General features: G+C 36.0%; 1 protein-coding gene across 2 annotated transcripts in view; it reads right to left on the bottom strand.

Annotated features, from left to right (window-relative positions):
* The window catches only part of LOC106883849 (protein FAM78B), a 105,519-nt gene that overhangs the window by 16,507 nt on the left and 69,583 nt on the right, over positions 1-19,429 (bottom strand). For both annotated transcript variants that reach the window (XM_014934987.2, XM_014934988.2), the window contains exon 2: positions 4,301-4,414. In XM_014934987.2, coding sequence (XP_014790473.1) covers positions 4,301-4,414 — 114 coding nt within the window. The remainder of the gene's footprint in view (positions 1-4,300; positions 4,415-19,429) is intronic.

The raw sequence follows: 19,429 nt of genomic DNA, 5'->3' as shown, positions 1-19,429 counted from the left end.
TTAATCTTCTTTCTCTTTTAAAAATATAAATTTCTTAAGAGCTCATAAAACTAACTTTGAAAGGTTTACCAGTATTCTACATCAATGTTCCATGAAATATCACAAAGAAATTAAAGAAATTTCATTTTAAGCAAAACCTTGATTAAATCAAATACCACAACAATTCCCTAATAAGCAGTCTTCTGTGTTGAAGTCCATTGTATATACATATACGAGAAGGTGGTAAAGTTCCTGGCTTTAAGGGTATTGTGAAAGGCCTGGTTGGAGGCCCAACCTTCTGAGTTCTTTTACAGAAGGACTGCTGCAATAAGTGGATGATTCTGAGAGGGGGATATGCTGGATAAAATCATAATTAACTGATCCAGCTTTAATTTTTTTTACCCAAAGCCAAGAACTTTTCAGCACCCTTTGTACATGTATGTATGTATGTATGTAAGTGTATGTGTGTGCCTCCCCAGCTATTTGACAATCAGTGTTGCTTTGTCGATGTCCCTGTATCTTGATAGTTCAGCAAAATAGGCCAATATAATAAATACCATACTTGAAATTAAGTACTGGGCCCAATCTGTTTGACCAAACCCTTCGAGGTGGTGTTCCTGTATGGCCACAGTCTAATGATTGAAATAAGTAAAAGATAAAGGATAAAGATAAGACATGTGGAAGATTTAGTGTAACTAGGACTACATTTGTCAATGTTTCATTCCTTTTTTCAAAAAAAGATAGTGTGATATGCTGTTGATTTGGCTGCTACTTCTAGCATGTGGAGGCTTTGTTATTTGCTTATTTGACCTTTTTCTCAGTCACAGTTTATGGAAGACTACCTTGCTCAACATGCTTTTCCATTCTGTATGTGACAGGGTGTGATATGATAGAGATTTGGCTGCTGCTTCTAGCATATTGAGCAATCATGAACAGACTTTCTCAAGACCCTAATTTCCAAAGTATAATTTTCATATCTGACTTTGATTATAGAGCTCATATGTTTAGAAATATGGATATAGTGCAGAAAACGAAAACAAAATAACTTAATCGCCACCATCTTTAGAAAAGTCCTGTGGAAATACGAGAGTATGATATAAATTTACATAATTACAGCCACATGTTTGGGAAGATGAGAAAGTGTGGAGGAGGAGGGGAGGAGGAGGAAGAGAAGGAGGAAGAAGAAAAGAATTAAGAGGCAGAGGAGATGAGATTAGTGGGGTAGGTGATAAAGAGAATGTGTAAATGTCCTCTAGTCTCTCAACCCAAATTCATCTGGCACTCACCTAAAAATAATAATAATAATCCTTTCTACTATAGACACAAGATCTGAAATTTTTGGAGAGAGGACATATGTCAGGCCCCGAACATTTACACAGCCAACTCTAAGTGTAGCCATTTAATTTAGAGGAAAGAAAATGGAATCACATACTTTAGTCTTCAGAGATGACTGTTGACACAGTCTTGTTTTTGGTCGGAGGGGGAGCTAAACCCTCCAATGTCCTGGAGGAATTTCTGTTTTAAATCAAGACACATATTCATATCAGTTTGGATTAATATCCTGTCCAGTGGAGTTTTGAGGAGGAGTTCTGCAAAACCTTCTCCCTTGTTGTAATGTTTTTGTTATTAATAACTTCCTCAATCAATTCAATGTTGCTCTTTGAACAACAGTGAAGTTGATGAAGAAAGTATTTACCCAAGAGTGTGACTTTTGGTCATTTTGTTTCTCGGGTGTTCTTTTTGTTTTCATGAATTTTGTGGTTGTGAATGTGCTTGTAAAAATTGGTTGTCTTGTGATGAAGATGCTGATGTTTGTGTTGATTTGTTTTTAAATTGGAGTGGTGATGGATTTTGCTTTTATTGTCATATCTTAGGGCCTTCAATTTGGGCTGGTCTCTGTTTCATAATCAGTTTTTCTCTTGTCGCCAACAAAGACCAAATGAGGCCTGAGTTGGGGGAAGGAGGCAGACGCGAGGTAACAGATTTGTCCCCACCTTGAGGAGTTATTAGTAATGGTGGAGAGCTTCATGTTTTCTCTACTGTGGGGCAAAAGGCTTTGAGGTGATTTGTATTCCCACACACAAAACACTTGTTTTTTCCCCTCTATAGAAACTGGCATCTGTTCGCATTCCCTGAAACAGAAAAAATTAGGAATGCAATTTATTTCCTCTGGAGAAACTAGTATCTGGAATTCCATAAGAATTCAAGTCCTGCTGAGTTGTGAGGTGGACTTCACCTCTACAATCTCCCCATGTTCCTCCAGAATGGCTAAAACCCTCGCAGGATCATGGTGACCTAGCATGTCCTTGACTCGAATTCAAGTCAACCTTTTATCTATGTAATAGGAAATCATTACAAAAGCATGGGACATGCAAGTTATAGTAGCCATTCTTCTGGCTTCTTTCTCACTGCTGCACATAGTAGCTACCATCTCATATTGTTTACCTTTCTGTATGTGTAGCACTGAAGACCACACATCTTTGAGGCATTTTTCAGTCTCTGCTGGAGAAGGAAATTTAAGCTTCCTCTCCTTGCAAGAAACACATTTATAAACAATTGTTTCTCTTTCAGAGATTTTTATCTCCTCCTTACTAAGGCACATAACACCTGGTTTCATAATGTCACTCTTGTATTTCGGTGCCTTAATTTAAAGTCATTCACTGAAAAAAATAGTCCAATTGCTAATGGCTTTAGAAAAAGAAGTAACTTTGTTGAGGTTCATTATGTTATTATTGCTGCTATTGTTGTTGTTGTTGGTGCTGCTGCTGCTGTTTTTGTTGTTGTTGTTTTCCACAAAGTTATCACTGTTGTTGTTTTCAATCTTGTTCATGTTACTTTTCTTGTTTTTGATCTTGTTGTTAATGTTGTTGATACAGATGCTATTGTTTTTGTTTCTGCTGTTCGTGGTGGTGGTGGTGGTGCTGCTGCTGTTATTGTTCACACTGTTGCTGCTGCTGTAGTTGTCGTCATTATTGTTGCTGCTGGTACTTTTGCACTTGTTACTGTTGTCGTAACAAGAAGAAATTATATTTCTCTTTGGCGAGAAACTAATTCACCTTCAGCTGCATTTGTTTTCAGAGTTTCAACTGAGATAGCAGATTGCTGCTCTTGGTCAATTATTATTATTTTCCTGTTATCTGACATTTTTTTAATTTGGAAAATTGAATAAAATTTTGTCTTCACAAAAATGCAAAAATGCAAAACAATTATTACACCTTCAAAAAGCAGGGTGCAATTACACAAAATGTTACCACCACAATCAAGCAAAATACTTGTTATATAAAATTTTGAATGAACGGGCTGCAACCAGCCAAAATGCTTGATTAAACACTTACAAGTTACAGAGTTCCAACTTGTATGACTTCACAATAATAATAATAATAATAATAATAATAATAATAATAATAATGGTTTCAAATTTCGGCACAAGGCCTGCAATTGTGGGGAAGAGACCAAGTCGATATCATTGATCCCAGTTCTTGATTGGTACTTTTTTTATTGACCCAGAAGGATGAAAGGCAAAGTTGACCTTGGCAGAATTTGAACTCAGAATATACATCGACCCCAGTGTTTCACTGGTACTTAGATCAACTCTAGTATTTTACTTTTATTTAATTCATCAACTCGCAAAAGATGAAGAGCAAAGTCAACCATAGTGGAATTTGAATTCAGAACGAAAAGACATACAAAATGCCACTAAGTATTTTGCCCAGCACGCTAACAATTCTGCAAGTTCACCGCCTTTTTAATAATAATAATAATAATAATAATAATAATAATAATAATAATACTATGTATAAATTAAATTAAACTTAATTAAACACAGTGGGCATTCATAAATGACTGTCTTTTTTTTTCATTTTATACAATTTTATTGTGAGCAAAAGGGGATCAACTGTATTAACAACTGACTACCCTTCTCTAACAAGCCATAATAAGATTATATTTATACCCAGTAAGGCACTGAGCTGTCAGAATCACTAGCATGTCAGGTAAAATGCTTAGCAATATTTTGTTTGTCTTAATGTTCTGAGTTCAAATTCCACCGAGGGTCAACTTTGCCTTTCATTCTATTGGGGCTGAAAAAATATGAATCAGTCAAGTACTGGGGTTGATGTAATTGACTAGCATCTTCTCCCAAAATTTCAGGCCTATACTAGAAAGGATTATATTTATACCAAGTATTATCAAGAGCTTTATTAAATCAAGACACAGATTTGTATAAATCAGACTCATTTTAGATATTATAACAATTAATATTGCGATATATAATTTTAAAACAAATTCTTTCTTATAATGATGATAATGTAGACATACTTACAATCCTTCATTACTGTAGGTATTCCGAAATATCATTTTGGTACAAGCCTGGATCCATCCAATTTTCCATGACTCTGAACGCATACTTGGAGCCATTTGGACTGTAGCACTAGCTCTGCAAGGAAAAATTTTGAATAAATAATAAATTGACAGATTTTTTTTTATAGTCAAGAAATGATAATCATAATAATAAGTCTGATTCCACAAAACAGAGAAAATATTTGCCTAATTGAGTGGGAAGTGGAGATTGAAATGGAGGAAATCATACTAGTTGAGGTTATAAAGCTAATAAAACAATTAATATAACTGACAGAATTATAACACCAGTTGTGCTCAGACAACTGGAGAGGTAATTCTGTGTGGCCTGTAGGTAAAAGACAACACTAATAATATGAAGTTTCCAACTTGATCCCCATCTTTAAAACCACCTTATTTAACTTTTGGCATGCTAGAAAGAGCAGCTAAATTCCCCCAAATAACATCATACTGCTGTAGAAAAAGACACTTCAGGTCCACATGATTCTAGATAATTTGTGATGTAATTATTTCACTCTGTATCATTTAACCCAGCCATCTCTGGCCCAAATATTCTGCTTGTTTTTATGTTCAAACCAGCTTGATTAGGCCTTTCACACCTGGCCAAAAATGTCACCTTAAAAATAATCAATCCTAAAATTGAAATATCAAAGCTGCAACATAATAATGCATCATTAATTTAAACTATTCTGTGAATAAAATAACATTATATATGAGAGAGTAATCTGAATGCTAAAGGGTTAAAGTTTTATATTCAATAATTTTTACAAATTTCAATGTTTTCATATTCCACATAATTATCAGTACCATCATAATTTAGCTTCCATATTCGATATCATCATCATCATTTAACGTCTGCTTTCCATGCTAGCATGGGTTGGACGATTTGACTGAGGACTGGTGAACCAGATGGCTACACCAGGATGCTCTTCCTAACGCCAACCACTCTGAGAGTGTAGTGGGTGCTTTTACGTGCCACCGGCACGAAGGCCAGTCAGGCGGTACTGGCAACGGCCACGCTCACAATGGTGTATTTTACGTGCCACCTGCACAGGAACCAGTCCAGCAGTACTGGCAACGAACTCGCTCGAATGTCTTTCCAATTGTAAATAAAGTGTATTTAGCAGTGACATTGAGTTTTGTATAAGGGTGCAGGTTTCAGGTTCAGTCCCACTGCATGCACTTTGAGCAAGTATCTTCTGCTATAGTTCTTGGCTGGTCAAAGCCTTTTAAGTGGGTTTCGTTTAGCTGAAACTGAAAGAAAACTGTTGTATGCACTGGTTATGTCATCAGAATGACCAGATAGCTGTTGTATGGCAAAATCATGCAGGGTTCATGCAATCAAGGAAGGCCTAAACTGAGATACAAGGATGCTCTGGAAAGCAATCTCAAATAGAGTGCCATTAGTCCATGCGAATGTGAAGCCTCTGCTGCAGACAGCCATCACAGGGCAGCATCTGCTTCAAAAACAGAGTATTGTTGTGACACCTGTGGGTGCTTGTGTGCTTCCAGCTCTGGGCTACAGAGTCTCATGCACTCTCATCATTGATAACACAGATCTTGTTATCATCAGATACCAATATATATATATATATATATATATATATATGTATGTATAAATTAAGGGTATAATCATTAAAATGATTATACCAGTGGCTAGCATACAGACACCCCCATATTGGTAAAATTATTATTTAAGTATATAATTATAAACATATAATTATAATTAAGGATGCTGGAGGGACAACACCAATATGCTAGAAGTAGATGTCAAATGTCTACAGACTTCTCTAAATTTGTTCTCCTTTTATAACACAAGGCTGAATGTGACGAAATAGACAAGAAAATTTATAAAGTTTCAGACAACTCTTCACATTTAACCTTGTCTTAAAAAAGGAGAACAAATTTAGAGTGGTTTGTAGACATTTGACATCTACTTCTAGCATATTGGTACTGCCCCTCCAGTGCCCTTAATTATAATTATATAATGACAGACAGACAGACATAGATAGATATATCATCTTTTTAATATTCACTTTTCGCATGGGTCAGATAGAATTCACTGAATCAGGTTTTCTATGGTTGGATGTTCTTCTTGTTGCCAACCCTCACCCATTTCCAAGCAAGATGGTATTTCTCTGACCAGACCTATATATATATATATATATATATATATATATATATATATATATATATATATATATGCATGTACATGCATGTGTGTGTGTGTGTGTGTGTGTGTGTGTGTGTGTGTGTGTTTGTATGTGTGAGTGAGTGTGTGTGTGTGTATGTGAGTGTACCCTTGTTTTGAGATTGCATTGTTGTAAACAAACGTCACCATCATACAAACAGTGTCATTCATTTGCAATCTTCCAGGAAATTATGTTCAGCCATTACTATTACTTTATTTCGAAACATGTAAGGGTTGGTGACAGAAAAGGCAACCAGCTGTAGAAAATCTGTCACAAAATATTCCATCTGAGCCATGCAAATATAGAATAGCAAATATTAAGACAGTGATGTAGCCACTGATCATAATGACGATGATGATGATGATGATGATGATGGTTATGATGATGATGATGAATTTGTGAATGTTCTTGTGTATAGGGTGTGACTAGTGCCATGTTTTCGAAAACTGCCTTTCTCTTGAAAGTGAACTATGAGTAACAATGTTGATACTAAATCTGGAAAGTTCATTCTTAACCAGAAGTAGATGCACAGAAATGTGTGTGTGTATATGTGTGTGTGATTGTATGCCTGTTTTGATCGCTATGTGTGGGTGTGTGTGTGCGTGTGTGTGTGCATGAGTCTGTGTATGAGCATTCAGAGAAAAGTTTCCATAACAACAAACTATAAGAAACTTTGTTCATCAGACTAATAGTTACAAATACATCCACATAGACTCAGACTCTGTGTGTGTGTGTGTGTGTGTGCATGTGTGTGTGTGTGCGTGTGTGTGTGTGTGTGTATCTGATGGTGTGATTATATGTTTGTTTTGATCAGAATGTATGTATGTATGAATGTATGTGTGTGTGTGTATGTATGTATATATGTATGTATGTGCATGCATGTGTGTATGTGCATGTGTGTATGAATGTATGTGTGTGTGTATGTGTGTGTGTACATATCTCATAGCTTTGCATGTCATTGACTGAATGAAACGGTGACATGATGTTGACATTCCTTGTTGATATTACAACCAGTTGCTTTGCACTTTCAAAGACTTCCTTATCATCATCATTTAATGTCCGTTTTCCATGCTGGCTTCGGTTGGATAGTTTGATATGGAGCTGTCCAGCTGGGGAGCTGTCTAGAACCAATTGTTTCATGTGGCATGGTTTCTACGGCTGGATGCCCTTCTTAATGCCAACCACTTTACAGAGTGTTCTGGGTGCTTTTCATGTTTCACTGGCACAAATGTATTTTATGGGACACTGGTACCTGCAAAGGACAAGCCTGTGTGTATGGATGACAGTGATTCTACTGAGCTTGAGGCATCTTCTCAAGTACAGCAAATCACCATAACTCCCCTAGGATTAAAAATTAACCCTTACTTTGAAAAGCATCTAAGAGTTGGCAACAGGAAGAGCATCTTGAACATAAAATCCCACCTCAAATAAATCCTCATCCACCCATGATAGCATGAAAAAGCATACATTAAATGAACTAAAAATACTCTATTATGACAATAAAAAAAACTTTGTGGAGAACTAATCTTACATTTTTTCTGTCATTGATTCCGGCATATATTTCACCCCAATGTCACATCATCATCACCATAATCATCCCCATCATCAGTGTCATCATCATCATCATCATTACCATCATCCATTTAATGTCCACTTTGCATGGCTCAGACAAAATTTATTGAAGTTGATTCTCTACAACTGGATGCCCTTCCTGTCACCAACCCTCACTTGTTTCCAAGCAAGACAGAAAATGAACAACACCACTAGTACGACAGTGATGCTCATTTACAGTTATGATCATACCATTGATTTTTAAAAATTTCATATTCATTCTTCTTTCTTTAAAGAAAGTAGTGTGTGATATGAGGAAAATTGGACTGCTATTTCTAGCAAGTCAAGTGATCATGTAGGGATTCCTACACTGGGGCTTGGTGTAATTGGCAAGGCAGTCACCTGGAAGTATGTTTAACCCTTTAGGATTCAAATTATTGTAAAATGTTATGTTTATATATTTACACTGTTTTAAATTAATCAAACATTATCTCCATAACTTCGAGATTTTGATGACATGATTGTTTATTTTTAGAATAACATAGTAGAGAAGGTGTGAGATAGGTAAAAGTAAAGTTACTTTCTCAAGTCATACAAACTCATAAGGGCTGGTTTTCCAGTTTCATGGTGTATATATTTCCCACCTGGACAGGATGCCAGTCCATCACAGGATTACTCCTTTTTGCTAGCTGAATGGACGAGAGCAATGGGAAATGAAGCATTTTGCTCAAGAACACAATACATCGCCCAGTCCAGGAATCGAAATCACGATTTTAGGATCACGAGTCCAACATCCTAACCACTAAGCCACATGCCTCCACGAAAGTGTGAGAAGTTGGATTTGGATAGTTTGAACATAAAACAGAACACATGGGCTGGATATGGCCAGTTTGAATGCTAAAGGATTAGTTAAATGATGGATCTGGGGGTAGACCTTTCGTGATCAACAGAATTTTGATCTCACTAAGCTACAAGTTAGTTAAATGAGATTTCTGTCTTACTATAGACATGTCATAGCTAAAATCTTGCACAGTATTTGGTTCAAATCATCAATATGAGTGAGACAGAACAGAGAAACACTTCTCTAACATGTTCCCCTTTTCAATCTCAAATGGGTGATATGTTTATAAGCATATCGCTTTACACTGAAAATCTTAGCAGTTAATTCATTCATAATATCCCTTTTGATAAACCCCTTTAGAGTGAAATGTAATTGATATCTATGTTTATATTCACACCAGCTTATGTTAGCTTCTTTCTTAGCTAAAGCAGTAAGGAATTAATGCAATATATTAGAGGACTGCTCTGGGTAGGGATATAGAATGTACTTGGTATAATATATTACAGACTATAGTAAAATAATACAGAAACGCATTAGTAAACTGCCCTGTACATATGTATGTGTGTGTGCATGTGTTTGTGTGTGTGTGTGTATGTACATATATATATATATGCTACTGAAGATAATGGCAACATAATGGTATTATATATATACTAGTTATTATGTGCTGAACAGTATCATTTTACACTTGAATATTATTTTATAAAATACATGATATCCACCAAAATCACAGTAGTCATTATGTACCACTGAAAGTTTATACCTAAATGAATTCATAAATTCAACATCAAAAAACAATAATTTAGTTTCTTCTGTAAAATAATGTTAAGTTAGAGCCCAAACTTAAAAGAAAACATGTGTTAACATGTTCCCTCAAACACTTTTTTCTTTTTATTCAAATTTAGATTTTGATCTGACATTCCTTCACAGATTACAGAAATAAAACAAAACAAAAAAGCCCAATTTGCTTACAGTGAAATTGTTTATATGCAAAGCAAGGAAGTGAAGTGAAAATAGTACTCTCCAGTCCCATTAAACACCTGTACAAATGACTGTATTAAATTTTTTTTTCCTCTCGTGTTTATTTTATGAAGATTTATCAATGCTGCAATATGTCTGGGAGTTTGAAAAATTTAAACATCTTTCAGAGAATGTTTAAGTAAGTTCTTTATTTTAGAACTGAATACTGGATACCATTCCTTTTATACATGCACCAGTTAAAACCAGAAAAGAGACACAGGCTCACAGATGTTGGCCTCTTTTCTCTTCTCTGTCTCAGATTTGTGCTTCTAATGCTTAGTATCACTTTACAGTGAAAATCCTTACAGTTAATTCTTTCAATATTTCTTTTAGTAAACCCCATTTTACAGTGAAATGGAATCAAGTGTCTGCATTTATACTTAGCTGAAGCTGTATTAGGCTAATATATATATATATATATAATGTATGTATGCATTGATAGCTTTTAATATAGAATTCCCTACTGAGATGAATTCCCTACTGAGATGAAGGAGGGAGTTGTTTGATGGTATGATTTGCAAATTCAACATTTTAACCACTTAATTATCAACAACAACAAGGATTTAAGAGAGTCCATCCTAATTCTTAATATATGAGCCAATAATGGCTCATTGGATAAAGTATTAATTTGGTGAATCTATATCCTACTACAGGTACTGTACACAATAAAGAAAGGAAAAAAATTAAACAAAAAAAAAAGCAGAAACAGATTCAACAAAGGAGGAACCTCTACATGGTAGTTCAACTTACAAGAAATAGCAGGCAAGTTTCTCTGAAATTATATCCAACCATCTTAAAAGGGGATGATATATGAAATAATGTAGTCCTTTATATACTCTTCCCCTTCCCCACCAAAAAGACAAAATGGCCAAGTTTGAGATTAAGGATGTGGAGAAGAAAGAGAAGACCAAGTAACAAATTCATTACATGTCATGATCTTAATTGAAGAAAGACTTGACTTTCATGTACAAAATTTACAGAAGCTAAAATGAAGAAATGGTTCTGCAAATCATTACATCATTTAATGTCCATTTTCCAAGCTGGCATGGGTTAGATGGTCTGACCAGAGCTGGTAAGTTGGAGAGCTGCCAGGCTCCACTCATCTGCTGTCGCCTGGTTTCTATGAATTTCCATGCAACAACTACTTTAAAGAGTGTGTTGGGTGTCTTTTACTTGTCACAAGAAGAAGAAAAAGAAGATGAAGAAGGAGAAGAAGAAGAAGAAGAAGAAGAAGAAGAAGAAGAAGAAGAAGAAGAAGAAGAAGAAGAAGAAACATCCAGCCAAAATTCAAAATCATCACCACCATTATTATTATTATTATTATTATTATTATTATTATTATTATTATTATTATTAATATTAAGGCAGTGAGCTGGCAGGATCGCTAATGTGCCAAACAAAATGCTTTTTACATTTCTTCCAACTTTACATTGTGTTAACTTTGCCTTTTCATCCTTTTGGGAGTCAATAAAATAAGTATCAGCTGAGCACTGGGATGGATGTAATCTACTAGCCCTCTCCACCGAAATTTCAGGACTTGTGCCTATAATAGAAAAGGTTATTATTATTATCAGAAGGTGATGAGCTGGCAGAATCGTTAGCATGCTGGACGAAATGCTTAGTGCTATTTCGCCTGTTGCTATGCTCTGAGTTCAAATTCCGCCAAGGTCGACTTTGTCTTTCATCCTTTCAGAGTCAGTAAAATTGAACACTGGTGTCGAGGTAATTGACTCATCCCCACCTCACCCAAGTTGCCCTTGTGGCAAAAATCATTATTATTATTATTATTATGGCAGATTAGCATAGTCATTAGCACAGTGGAAAAAAGCAGTGCCCTATTTGTTTTGTTTTGTTTTGTTTACATCCTGATTTCAAATCCTGCCATGGTGAACTTTTCCAACTTTGCCTTTCAGCCCTCTGGGTTTGATAAAATAAAGTACCAGTTAAGTACTAGAATCAATGTATTAATTAATTCCCTCACCTCAATGTTGCTGGCCTTACATTTAAATCTAAAAGATAAGTATTATTATCATTAGTAGTAGTAGTAAGGTGGTGAGCTGGCAGAATCATTAGCACACCTGGCAAAATGCTTAGTGGCATTTCATCCATCCTTATCTTCTGAGTTCAAATTCCACTGGAGTTGACTTTACCTTTCATCCTTTCGGAGTCACACCAGTGCTTGTGCCACATAAGAAGCAGTAAGTCCACTCTGCTGAGTGGTTGGTGTTAGGAAGGGCATCCAGCTGTAAAAGTCCGGCCAAAACAGTCACAGAAGTCTGGTGCAGGCTTCGGCCAGGCTGGCTCGTAGTTCCGTCCCACCTATGCTAGCACGGAACATGGACGTTAAATGAAGATGATGATGGAGTACTTGGGTCAATTTAATCGACTTAACCCCACTGCCCAAATTTCAGGCCTTGTGCCTGTAGTAGAAAGGATTATTATTATTATTGGTAGTAGTAATATGATATATTTCTATTAAGAAGGCTAGCCATTTATAAAACAATTACGCCAACAGGTGGTGAGTGGCAGCATTGCTGGAACATTTGACAGAATGCCTTGCAATATTCGCTCTGACTTACTATGCACTGAGTTCAAATCACACCAAAATCACTTCTATCTTTCATTTTCTTCAGGGTCTGTATAAAAAGGCATAACCAATCCAGGGCAATGGATTCGTGGAACTGGAATAATGTCAGATTGAGTGCTTTGTAGTATATTTTATGGCTCTTTGCATTCTGAGCTCAAATCCCACTATAGTGAACTTCATTCATTGTTTGCCACCTTAGTGGCACCAGCTCTGCTGCAAAGCATAGGACCAAGTCTCCAGTTTGAGGATACATCTCTCACATCAATTTCAGTGGCCCTGCAAGGGATCATGAGTACTGCTTTCTCATATGACTAGCAAATATGAAGGTGGCAGATTGGCAGAATTGTTAGCATGCTGGGCAAAATGCTTAGCAACATTTTGTTCATCTTTACATTTTGAGTTCAAATTCCGCTGAGGTTGACTTAACCTTTCATCCTTTCGGGGTTGATAAAATAAGTACCAGTTGAACACTGGGGTTGATGTAATTGACTTATCCCTCCCCCAAAATTGCTGGCTTTGTGCCAAAATTTGAAGCCCATATGACAAGCAGATACAGAAATAACACAAAATTTACAAAAAAAGATAAAAATAAAAATATAATAAAACAAAATACTATTCCACTTATCTAGCATAGAAAAAATATATTGAAGACAGTAAACAAAGAAAAAAACTTGTAAAATTATAATTCTACATACAAATAATAATTCTCTAATTACATTCTATACAAAATGTAATTTTCTAAAATAATAATAAAAAAAGGACAGGGAGCATTATTCGCTTCATTATCATGAGACAATAGCAATTGTTTCTAACAGCTATGGGAGACAGAAAATGTAAGCATTCCCATTTTTTCCTGTTATTCTAAGGAACCAAACTAAACACCCAGAGAAGAAAGAAAATAAACATGAAACAAACATTGGGAGATTTGGAGATGGTGGGGATCACAGAATTTTTTTCTCTCCCTCTAAAAGACATTTTCTTTTATTTGTTACAACAGAAGAAAAAAATATTTCAGTGAAATTCTAAACCATTGGTCTAGATTCCTTTGAAAGATAGTCAACAAGAAATATGGTCTGCCTCACAAACCTAACACATTCTCTAAGTACCTCAGTACCAACCAGTCTTTCTTTGTCTGCTGAGAAAAGGAAACAAAATATGGAGAACTGTACAAAGTTTGTTTTTCTTTCTCTAAATGGAAATTCACTAAAGGACAGCATACAAGAGTCAATAATACCATAAGAACATGAAGGAGAACAAATATAGATGAGCTGGCCACATCACATGTCTGAAGGACAACAGATGGACAGTCAGGATGATAGAAAGGACACTAAGACAATGGACAAGATCAAGAGGCTGACCAAAGACAAGATGGCGAGATGATCTCACCTGCTACCTGGGGCCTATATGGTCACACAGCTCCGTTACATGACTTTTAGAGGCCCTCTGCAACTTTTTGTTTTGAGGTGCCATCCCTTCAATCAAAATTTATAATCTAAGCACCTTTTATTCATAGCTATATTTTACTTTATTCTAACTGAAGTTCAATATTGAAATATTGTTATCTTAAAGAACATTTCTAAAAGTACAAGTTAAATTTATTTAGGTCTATTACAAATTTCAATAAGTAAAACTTCCAGATATCTATAAAAGAGCACTTTTATAATCCAAACAACTTTCAAAGACAAACATAGCACACTTTTTGCTTCATGAAATCATTGATCAGTTCATAATAATCAAGCTGAAAGCTAAGTTCATGTCCAATAGATATTATAAACTATCCACAAAGTCTGGTACATGTCTGTGGTACAATGTAATATTTTAACAAGAACTTTTGCAGGTACAAGGTACTACCATTTTATTTCATGAAATTTTCAGTTAACATAGTTTAATTCTTGTTCATGATCTTAACATGGTCCCCTGTGATCGCAGGGGTTGCAGGGGTTTAGCAACATCCCTGTGGCCACAACTGGCCAGAGACAGATGACAGTGGAAGGAGTCCAAGGAGGGCTTCCTCCTTCAAGAGTGATGAAACTCTGAGAAAAGGAAGTCTGTCTTGCCCTTGGGTGAATTTGGTTGTTTAAGTGCATATTTTAACACAGGTCAGTCTTGATCAAGCTGACCTATAATCAAATATATTCCAGTCATGACCATCCCACCATTTTCCAACACACAGTGTATCTGGAACCACATTCTCCAACGAATTACTTCTTTTCTAAAATGGTAAGAAGTTGTAGGAAGATTGGCTGCTATTTTTAGCAACTTGAGTGACCGTACAAAGCTCTTCTTGTTGGTTTCTCTAAAACAGAAGAGAATATACTGTGTTTTCCAGCATACAAGTTGAAATTTTCAGACAAAAATTTTCAGACAAAAATTTTCAGATAAAAAACGACTTTAGAGGATCGAAAATTCCATATAAAATGCAGCAGGAATTGGAAAGGTAGTGCCGATGTTTGAATATATGCACTACATGTTTACACTATATACTATTATGTTAACTTGTATGTTGGAAAATGAGAGTTACTGGGGTGATGATGGTAGACCTGTCTTGAGTCTCCCTATATAAAGTAATCTTTCTTCAATAGAGCCAATCATGATTGAGAGATACTGCTGGTGTCAAAAATGTCAAGTAAATAGCTGTCAGAACTGCATATCATGGCCAACCTGAGGCCTGCGGGCTGCATGCAGCCCACAAACTTTTATCTTGCAGCCCGCTTGATACTTTCTTGAAATGGGTTTATTTAAACAAACATTTTTCAAATTTTATCAAAAATTAAAGATTGTAATGAAAAGTAAAAAATAAAGATACTACTGTTTTTGCAACGATAATATTTCATGTTGAATCAACGATCATTCATTCATTATTGTAATAATAGCATGAGAAAGCTAAATGCTTTCAATTTTGTCAGTATACAAGTGGCCCTTTAAAAACCTTCTGTGATTAAAGTGGCCTGCAATGTAATTCAAATTGGCCAGTCCAGAGTTAGCGGCTTTGTGATATTCTTTTATTGTTTCACTTGTTTCAGTCATTTGACTGGGGCCATGCTGGAGCACTGCCTATTTATAAATATATTAATTTTATATATACATAAGGTGGCAAGCTGACAGAATCCTTAGTATGTCAGGCAAAATTCTCAGCAACATTTCATCCATCTTTAAGTTTTGAGTTCAAATTCTGCTGAGGCCAACTTTGCTTTTGGAGTTGATAAAATAAGTACCAGTTGAACAGTGAAGTTGATATAATCAACCATCAACCTCCCTCAAAAATTGCCGGCCTTATACCAAAATTTGAAACTAATATTACATATATACATAAGGCAATGAGCTGGTGGAATCATTAGCACTCCAGGCAAAATGCTTAGTAGCATATCATCTGTCTTTATGGTCTGAGTTCAAATTCTGCCTTTCATTTCGTGGTTGAATACTGGGGTCAATAAAATTGACTCTCCCCCTTCTCCAAAATTGCTGGCATTGTGCCTGAATTTGAAACCAATGTCACACACACATACATGTACATGTGTGTGTGTGTGTGTGTGTGTGGTTGAGAAGTTTGCCTCTCAAACATGTGGTTTAGGGTTCAGATCTGCTGCATGGCACCTTAGGCAAGTGTCATCTGCTATTGCTCCAGGTTGTTCAAAGCTTTGTGAAATAGTTTGGGGGAGAGAAACTAAAAGAAGACCATTATATATAGACACATATATGTGTGTACATGAGTGTGTGTTTGTATTTATACCTGCAATCATTTGGATGGAAGAGCAGTGGGCAGTGTTGTTTTCAGTTTCTCTTGCCAACAAACTATTAGGGTAATTGTTGCCTTCAAAGCTGTGTGGCAGTGACCATACACACACACACACACTTTTATAATTAAAATTCATATTCTGTTTTATTATGGTTTCTCCTCATTTTGTACCTTTAGGAGAAAAATTAAGAAAAGCAATGAGATGATTTTTCAGAAATAGTAGAACACTAATTTAAATATCAGTCTTTTTTTTTTGTCAGTCTAAGTTCTAAGTTCACATCGTACTGTGTTTAACCTTATCTTGCATACTTTTAGGGCCAATTAAGAACCTATCAGATATCTACTGAAGTTGGTTCAATCAACTATAGTTATGTAAAGAATAAAAAGTTTTGAATAGTACAACAATGCACTATAATACAAAAAAATGGACTATATACTTGTTGTAATTTAGTTATTTATAGTCCGATGATATTTCGGAATACAATTCTTTCTTCAGATCTTCTTAGATGGAGTCTCTGCTATCAACTGTTTACTAATGGCTTTTCTTTTTTTCCCCCCAGAAGTGTCTCAGTAGTGGTCTCACAAAGCTCCTTCCGGAATTCCTCATGAGAAGTGCGCGAGGTCAGCTATGTTTCAATCTCATGTGTGTTGGTATATCTGTAGCGCTGCTTATAAGTTATGTGTTATATGTGCAGCTTCTCTTTTTTTTTTTGTTATAAACAATGCATGAGCATGTTATTAAGAATGAACATACATGCATTCAGATGTAGCTAAATAATATATTGATTATCAATCTTCAGCCTGTTGTTCATTTGGGGTCCTAGTCTGTGTATGAGTAAAGCTTCCTTAATTCTTAAATTACCCAAATTTCTTTCATTGTCCTCAATTGAGACTGTTATGATTTTGTCAGTGTTCTGGCATCTGTCTAGATGTTTTCTGAAGGAGGCTCTCGTGTTCAGATGTTCTTTGATGCAGACGTGTAACGGTCTTGTTGTGCTAACCACATAGAACTTGTATTTGTTACATTGTATTCTATACACAGCATTTACCTGTTGGCATAAATCTGTGCCACGGATGGGACAATTTGTTAATGTGCATTGATTGTTGTCCCTTATTTGTTTCTTTGTGAGGTGTTCTCTCAGAGAGGAGCCGGAGTGGGCTAGTTGTATGTCTAGCCCTTCTCTTATGGCTGTAGTTATCCTCTCGCTAAAATGTCTGTCTGTCTGTCTCCGACAGGATAGCCATGTTTCTCCTCTACTGCAAGACACCTGTTTCTGTCCCTATATGATACTCTAACCTCTCATCACCTGGCACAAAGCCACCTCCCTCAATACTACTACCCACTCAGTAGAGGGTTTGGTTTTTTTTCTGGCAAGGTATTTGGTGCCAAGCAATGGGATTGAAACCAATACCACATGGTTGGGAAGCAAGCTTCTGACTATACAGCCTGATGCTGACCTTTGAATCTTTATACCTTAAGTAGAAGCATATGCTTGCTGATATTCACTGGCTAAATAATAATGCCATGAGAAGTATCTGCCACAGCAAATAGGTTTATTGTACTTACTGCTAGTTTTCTAATTCTCACAACACACATGTCTCAGTACTTTTGGCAAGATGAGTGACCACATCCTGACATACAACTTATACCAAATTTGAATAATTTAGAGTCTTAAGATATCAGCATATTAAGGCTTGCCAAATGCTCATGGGTCAGCTGACTGCATAGAGGCAACTTCCTCCATATTGCTCATTATGTTGATCAAATACAGGAAGTCTGACTTCAAAAATTTATAGAGGAATATAGTAGAATAAGATGTGAAGGATAAAAATAATAATAATGAACTGTCTGTTGCAAAATAGTTATTACTTGTGTAATAGGGTAGGATGTATGCATATGTTTATATATTTTATTGGTTTCATATTTTGGCACAGGGCATATTTTGGGAAGGGGCTAGTCATTTAAAACGATCACAGTGCTCAGCTAGTACTTATTTTATCAACCCTGAAAGGATGAAGACAAAGTTGACCCAAAGCTGAATTTGAACTCAGAGTGTAAATATGGATGAAATGCTGCCAAGCATTCTACCTGGTATGCAAATGATTCTGCTAGCTCACCACCTTGTTTATATGTGTTATTAACAACTATTTGTTATATTGTAATATAGACAAGTCTCTACGCATGAAACAGCAGCCAAGACTTCCCTCAAATCACAGTTTTCATCATCTGTTAACATCCACTTTCCATGCTGGCATGGATTGAGTAGTTTGGTAGGAACTGGCAAGCAAGAAGACTATGCCAAGTTCTACTATTTGCTTTGGCATGGTTTTTATGGTTGGACACCCTTCCTTTACAGAGTGTACCAGGTGTTTTTTTTTTTTTTTTTTTTACATAGAAGTACCACCATCAAGGTCACCAAATACCTGGCCAGAAAAAAAACAAAAAACAAGCCCTCTACTGAGTGGATAGTAGTATTGAGGGAGGTGGCTTTGTGCCAGATGATGAGAGGTTAGAGTATCATATAGGGACAGAAACAGGTGTCTTGCAGTAGAGGAGAAACATGGCTATCTTGTTATATATATATATATATGTATATATATATATATATGTATATATATATAGAAAGAGAGAGAGAGAGAGAGAGTTGGGAGGAGAAGATGGTGAAGATGTACCAGGGTAGTACATGTTGAAATAATGTAATCCTATAGATACACTTCATGGAAATACCATTGGAATGGGCAAGGATGCAATATCTGCTCAATTAAATGGCCAATCCATGGTTGAGCAATATAACATTGTAATGAGGGCACACTCCAAAAGGTGAGAACACTTTGTGTAAATGTATTACCACTATCATTAAAAGCTATTATTTATTGGAAGAAATACTATGACAGTAAGAGATTCCAGAGCATATATATATATATATTCCGTTGGATGTGTAATGTCAATGTGAATACCCGTCAGAGTGTAAGTATCTTGAGAGAAAAGCTGAACATTAGAAGCATCAGTTGTGGTGTGCAAGAGAGACGATTGCACTGGTATGGACATGTGGTGAGAATGGATGAGGATAGCTGCGTGAAAAAGTGCCACACCCTAACAGTTGAAGGAACCCATGGAAGAGGTAGGCCCAGGAAGACCTGGGCTGAGGTGGTGAGGCAAGACCTTC

The sequence above is a fragment of the Octopus bimaculoides genome, chromosome 8, assembly GCF_001194135.2.
Source record: "Octopus bimaculoides isolate UCB-OBI-ISO-001 chromosome 8, ASM119413v2, whole genome shotgun sequence".
NCBI classification, from domain to species: Eukaryota; Metazoa; Mollusca; class Cephalopoda; order Octopoda; family Octopodidae; genus Octopus; species Octopus bimaculoides.
Note: the sequence above shows the minus strand (reverse complement) of the source record. Positions and strands in the feature narration are given on the sequence as shown.